The sequence below is a fragment of the Panthera tigris genome, chromosome X, assembly GCF_018350195.1.
Source record: "Panthera tigris isolate Pti1 chromosome X, P.tigris_Pti1_mat1.1, whole genome shotgun sequence".
Classification (NCBI taxonomy): domain Eukaryota; kingdom Metazoa; phylum Chordata; class Mammalia; order Carnivora; family Felidae; genus Panthera; species Panthera tigris.
The window spans coordinates 83,733,207-83,739,986 of record NC_056677.1 but is presented as its reverse complement, the minus strand read 5'-3'; the positions used below and the strand labels follow the sequence as shown (position 1 = coordinate 83,739,986).

The 6,780-nt window shown below is 42.1% G+C and overlaps 1 protein-coding gene across 1 annotated transcript; it reads right to left on the bottom strand.

The window, feature by feature from the left end:
• Positions 1-1,445: 1,445 nt before the first annotated feature.
• On the bottom strand, positions 1,446-3,414 carry TCEAL1 (transcription elongation factor A like 1). The gene is made up of 3 exons (XM_007086414.3): positions 3,288-3,414; positions 2,810-2,876; positions 1,446-2,461 (listed from the first exon to the last, which is right to left on the bottom strand). The coding sequence occupies exon 3, from the start codon at positions 2,447-2,449 to the stop codon at positions 1,970-1,972; it is 480 nt and encodes a 159-aa protein (XP_007086476.1). The 5' UTR covers positions 2,450-2,461; positions 2,810-2,876; positions 3,288-3,414; the 3' UTR covers positions 1,446-1,969.
• Between the last annotated feature and the right edge of the window lie 3,366 nt (positions 3,415-6,780).

Here is a 6,780-nt window from a genome sequence, read left to right as displayed (position 1 = left end):
CAGACTGAGGCAGCCAGGAGCCCCAAGCCTTTCACCCTTTTAAATTCTGATACAATAATCTGCATTTTCTTTTATATTATAATTTATTCTTACTAAAACCAGGAGTATACTGCATATAGCAGTGGTTCTCTAACTTGTGTGGTAATTGACAGAAAAGGAAATGCAGTGGGTCTGGGGTAGAGCCCAGTCTTTGCATTTTTTATAAGAGAAATGCTGATATATAAAATATGTAAATAATTTTAATGTTGAATTTGGTGAAGGAATTCCTCCCCACAGTGATCCTTTTGGGACTGCAAATCATACTTTCTAGAGAAGTGAACATACTGAAGCTACATAGTCAATCAGACAAACTCAGGGTTCATGACTGGGTCATAATTTAAAAAAATTAACCACTATCCATGTTTCTAGAATCAACAGGAACAATAAAACAAAATCTTAGGTGTTATGAGGGTAGTTTGAGAAATCATAATATCTGATACACACAGGCATATATATGTATATGCATACACATAGATAATACTTTAATGACTTACAAAGTACTTTTGAATGTTTCTTGGTGATGAGGGGTGGAGTATAGGGGAAATGTCCTAACTTGAGGCTAAGTCTTACCTTCCTCTCTAATTTATACAAGTTGAGCAAGTCAGCTGACTTGGTTAAGGCAAGCTTGCCAGAAACCCTTGGGAGGGAACTCACCCTAAGGCAAATATTAGGTACCTAAAACCTTAGTCATTTTTGGAGATTATTGGGAGAGATTCCAATTCTGAATACATAGCATTGTGTCTGGCTTGCAAGTTTGTCTCCTAGCCCAGGTCTCAGTGAACTCATGTTTGAATCCAGTGGAGAAAAGAGAAGCTTTCAGAAAAAAAGGGACAATTTTGCTAAGAATTCTTTAAAATATTGAGGTTTAAGCAGCACTGGGACGATATGCACCTGTATAATATTAAAACCAAAGGAGGGGCATTCTCCATTTACCTGTAGGAGACTGAGTTCAGCTTTGGCTCAGAGGGACTCCAGAGAAATCAGTGAAGCTTTGCAACTGGAGGACCCAGGCACCTTGGCTGTCGTGGGGGTCATGGAAGGACCAAGACCCAGGAAAAAGGGCAGCTATTCCCAGTAGATGTGGCAGTGTCCAAGGGAAGGGAATAGCAGGACAGAAATAGAATGTGGCATTCACCTGGAATCTCACAGGAATTATTTGTGAGTGTAAGTGAAACCTCCTTTGGGTTCTATCCACTGTATTTGAAGGGTACCTTATAGGGGTTGGGGGCCCTGCATATGCAGGTGGAGGAAAACCATAGAGCTCTAGGATCTTCGTTTGGCTCCACAGCAGCCTTGTAAATCCAGCATTATTCCTATTTAAATAGGAAAAGAATGACCCTTAAGTAGAAGTACCTGGTTTATTTTTCTGCCTAAGAGATTTAAAGGAAACATGGGATTTACTTTTCTTTAAAGTTCTGACAAGTATTTATTAAGTGCCACATTGTCTTTATAAGTTGATTGACAGTTTTTAAATTTTTCCCCCATATTGTTTTTTTCAACAAAAGCAAAATATGTTTGTCTTGAAAAATGAGAAGCTCCTATTAAGCAAAATGAAAAACCAAAACACCTGTTATCTTACCACATGGATAGCCACTGTTAAGACATTTAAGTATATACTTTCAGTTTTTTCTTTGCATATTATACAAATATACATTTTTTACAAAAATGGGATGCTACATATACTTTTTGAAAATTGTTGTTTTCACTTCACAATATATCATGTACACCTTTTCATGCAAATGGGTGAGAGGGAGACTTGCAGCTTGTGGGTGGGGAAAACCCAATTTTATGCCAGTTACAAGCAAAACACCTAAAATAAAGCCACGCAAAAAGTTAAAATTGAGATGGGGAAAGTGCATGAGATGAGAAAATGCAAACAAAGTTCAGGTGGCAACCTTCTATCAGGGGAAACAATTAAAGGCCGAACACATTAAATAGGATAAGGACGGTTCCGTCTCGCCTTCCAATGCATGACCATTAATTTGTTTCGTACTCTTTTCATTTCTTCCATCTCCTCTGCCACCTTTATCATCTCCTCGTTGCTCAAATTTCGGCCGTGTATGTCCCCTCTAAATTGCGGGCGAGAGCGAGCCAGCCTCTCTTTGAAGCTTCCTTCTTCCAGCTTATGTTTTCCCACTCCACAAGGAGGCTGTTCCATGGGAGGGCGCTCTTCAAAAAGGTCCCTTCTAGAAAGGCGCTCCGGAGGAGGGCGCTCCTCGGACACGAGCATCTCGGGAAGGAGCTCAGGAAGGAGCTCCTCAGGAAAGAACTCCTCCTCCTCCGACTGCTCTTCGGAAGACGGTTCTTCCGGAGACTGCTTTACGGGAGAGTGTTCCACAGGAGGCCGTTCGTCATCCGTCTTGGGCGCGCTCTCTGGCTGTTCTTCATTTTCTTTGCAGGATTTTTCCATGTTGAGGATCCTCTTTAAGTACAGTTATTCATAGGAGACAAGGCAGAGTCGAGTAAACACACTTGGTGGCTGGATCAAAACCCCGGCCACGGGTTCCCATAACTGCCTTTTCCTGAGTTGGGGGCCCAGGTCCCCCACCTATGCTTGTCGAGGGGCTCTCTGGCTCTAGGGACCGCGCCGCACCCAGTTAGCCCCGCTCGCCCCCTCCCTCCCGAAAGCCCACCATTTTCCCAGCAGGCCTTGCCAGAGGCCTCTCCCATTGTGACAGGGGCGGGGCGGGGCGGTGGTACTGCGGACTCCGTTCCAGTCAGCGTCCTCCCACGCACCCCATCCCGGGCCATTGCCCACCCCTTCCCTGACCTGGACCTCTCCTGGCGGTTTGCTCTAGGCCTCCTCTCCTCGAGGCACACCGCTGTGACCCGCAGACCTGCAGACAGACGCAAGACAGGGTAGGGGGCGGGGAGTGGGGAGGAGGGAAGGACTAACTGACAACATACGTCCCTTTCCTGGGCATTAGCCGCCGCCCCCGCGCCAGCCCCCACTGCCTCCCCTCCCCCATGCCCCACCATCCTATACCTCGCAGTGTTCGTCATTTCTTTTCAGGGGGCAAGTGGAAGCGAAGGATTATTTAGAAACTATTTCTAAGTCTGTGACTCCCAGGGGGCCCCATTCACCTCCCCACCTCGCCCCAAGGCCACCATTTTCTACACCGAAATGTGGGAGCGGGGGGGCGGGGCTGGAGATAGGGAAAGGCCTGATACTCTCTGCCATCCCGATCCCGGGGGTTATTGGGCAGCATCGACACTCAAACCGATTTAAGGGGACCAAGGGGACTTACTTCCTCCTGCTTTTTCCCCTTGACCAAAGGGCAGTAGGCAGACGGTGTCTGGACAAGCAAAAAGGACCTGGACGAGAGGGACTTGGGCAGACATAGGCTCCTGGTCACGTGAGGGCCGCGCGTCACCGCCTAGCTCAGATCCCCAGTTAACCACTTTGACCGGCGGCCTTGCTGTAGCACCCTTCCTGTATTTCGCAACTCTCAACACACCAGGCTTCGTCGCTCACCTCTTTGTTTATATTTGCCTTTTCTGGTTACCAGAGACTGTCAGCATCCAGTCTTGGGAGTTATTGCCTCTTCCTCTTTGCTGCTTACCCTGATACCACCTCTTATTCTCCTGTTGTCAAACACCAAGGCCCATTATTTCACCTACAGTCCAGATCCTGCACTGAAATTTGACTATTTTTACTTAATGAATCAGTATCATATGTCTCCTTTCCCAGTCTTAATCCACATCCATACCCATGACTCCATCATGTCCGTTTATGCTCTATCAACATGGTTTTCACTTCTTGTCACTTTTATGGAAGATAAACTTTCACTTTTCCATGACCTGAGGATTTTTTGAGCCCCCAAACCTGTATCACAAATAGAGGCTGCAGTCTAAATAGTAATCATTCAGTTCTAGAACTCTAGAAAGAGTTGTTTGTAAAGTATGCAAATCTAAAAACATAAATACTTTGATGATTTTCATAAATCAAAATACACATTTGTCCATCTAAGTACAAAAAATCTAAAGATTTATTTTCTGAAATGGGAGCATTTGGGGTGGAGAGTGTGGCATTATATATATAATTTAAAAAAAATTTAGGTAAACTCCACGCCACACATGGGGTTCCAACCTGACCCAGAGATCAAGAGTTGCATGTTCCACCAAGTGAGCCAGCCAGGCACCCCTATATATACTATTATGTGTGTGTGTGATACATACACACACACAAACACACACTCTTCAGTAATTATTCATAATAGAAGAAATATTTTTCTGGGATTCTAAATCCTTAAGCGGCCACCTCTTGGTGTTGCTGGTTGATAAAGTGTATATATATTAATTCATTAAATCAGCAAATATCTGGGTCCTGGACTGCTGTATCCAAAAGATTCAGCACAGAAGACATTCATATTCAACTATGCAATAATTCTGTTCATCACACATGGAGTAACAGGATTAAAACCATATTAACATACTCAATTGTCTTTACAAGTATGTATGTTTGAATCTAATGGTGTTTTTTTTTAAGTTTATTTTGAGAGGGCGAGCGTGAGTTGGGGGGGGGGCAGAGAAAGAGAGAGGGCGAGAGGGAGAATTCCAAGCAGACTCCATGCCATCAGCACGGAGCCCGAAGCGGAGCTCGAGCTCACAAACCATGCCATCATGACCTGAGCCAAAGTGGGACTTTTAACAGACTGAGCCACCCAGGTGCCCCTGAATCTAATGGTGTTATGATCTTCAGTCTCTCATCCCTGCATCTTACCTACTCACATCAGCCTGGATGCTACTTCTCATGCAGGTGCCCTTTCTTCTGGAAAGTAGACTATACCTCTCCTCTCTGTATTTTATACTTTAGGGTTGATGGCTGTCAGATCTGTTAGGACCCTGGGATTTTTTTTTCAAGTCCAGGCCATCTAGTAAGTTTCCAAACAGAAATTCATTCAGGAAATTTCCCAGTTTAAGAGCTTTTTTTTTTCCAACATCTAATTTATTTTGTGTTAAGGTAGAAGCAAGACAGATATTAGTTCACTTTTATATCTTTTCTCTAACTTTTACTTTTCCATTTTTCAGTGATGTGTGTCTTTTAAAAGCCAAGTTTCACTATACCTTCTTTATTCTTTTCACCAAAGTTTGGCCTCATCTCTTTCCAAGAGGACCCCCATTTTATTTGCATTTCATCATTTCTGACCTTTTCCCCCTTACATCCTGTGATGGAGAACTCACTACCTTAAAAGACACCCATTGAAATTTCAGACAGTTTTATTCAGAGTAGTTTTACTTTTGTTGAGCTGAGGTCTGCTTCCCAGTAGTTGACATACATTGGTGTTGATTCTACTTTCTGGAGTGGTACAAAACAAGTATTAGAGTTAATATTCTAGTTCTTTCCCTTTCCCAGCTGTGAGACATACCAGGCAATCCACTTAAATTTTCTGTGACTCAACTTCTTCATCTGCAAAATTGGAGACATTATAGTACCTATCTCAATGGATTGATAAAATCAGTAAATGAGTCAGTATATGTAAAGGACTTGGAAAGGTGCCTAGCACATAGAAAGCACCCTGTAAGCATTAACTATAATAATAGAAATAGTAATAATAATAGTATGACCTAACGCTAATAATATTACTAATTATTGTTTTTTAATTAACATTAATTGAACACTTATGCCAGGCATTGTGCTAAGCATTTTCAATATGCTATCTCATTTAATCCTTAAACAATCACACCAAGACTTTTTTTAGTCTTAACCTTCCCAGTTATTTTCAGTTCTTTCTAATGTGATATACTTTTTCTAAGTCACTCACCATCCTACATGCTCCTGAATTCATAAATGTCTCTGAAAAAATACTGAATGTTCTGCCTTGTGTTGAATGGAGTGATCTTATCACACCCTTCACTATAGAATAGCCACTATACACCTGTAGATGAATCCTAAGATCATAGTTAGATTTTGTGGATGCCATATTACACAGTTGAATCCACTTTAAATTGCAATCACCTGACACTCCCAAATCTGTTTCACACATCCCTGTTAATAGCCTTATATGAATCACTTTAATTTTAAAAATTTTCATTCCAGTACAGTTAACATATAGTGTTAAATTACTTTCAGGTGTACAATATAGTATTCAATAATTCTATATATATATATTACTTAGTGCTCATGAAGATAAGTGTACCCTTAATCTCTTTTACCTATTTTACCCATTCCCCACCCCCTACTTCCTCTCTGGTAACCATTTGTTCTCTATAGTTAAGAGTGTGGTTTTTTTTTTTTTTGGTGTATCTCTTTTTCCCCTCTGTTTATTCATTTCTTAGATTCTACATATGAGTGGGGCACCTGGGTGGCTCAGTTGGTTAAGTGTTAAGTGTCCAACTTTAGCTCAGTTCATGATCTTGCGTTCGTGAGTTCAAGCTCTGCATCGGGCTCTGTGCTGACAGCTCAGAGCCTGGAGCCTGCTTCTGATTCTTTGTCTCCCTCTCTCTGCCCCTCCCCTGCTCGTGCTCTGTCTCTGACTCTCTCTCTCTCTCTCTCTCAAAAATAAACATTAAAAATTCTACATATGAGTGAATCATACGGTATTTGTCTTTCTCTGACTGGCTTATTTCACTTAGCCTTATACTCTAGCTCCATCCATGTTTCAAATGGCAAGATTTCATTCTTTTTTATGGCTGAATAATATTCCACTGTGTATGTATACAACATCTTCTTTATCCATTCATCTATCAATGGACACTTGGGCTGCTTTCATAGTTTGGCTATTGTAAATACTTCAAAAA

Excerpts from the sequence above, each read along its gene's own strand:
- TCEAL1 (XM_007086414.3), bottom strand. The coding sequence starts at position 2,449 with ATGGAAAAATCCTGCAAAGAAAATGAAGAACAGCCAGAGAGCGCGCCC.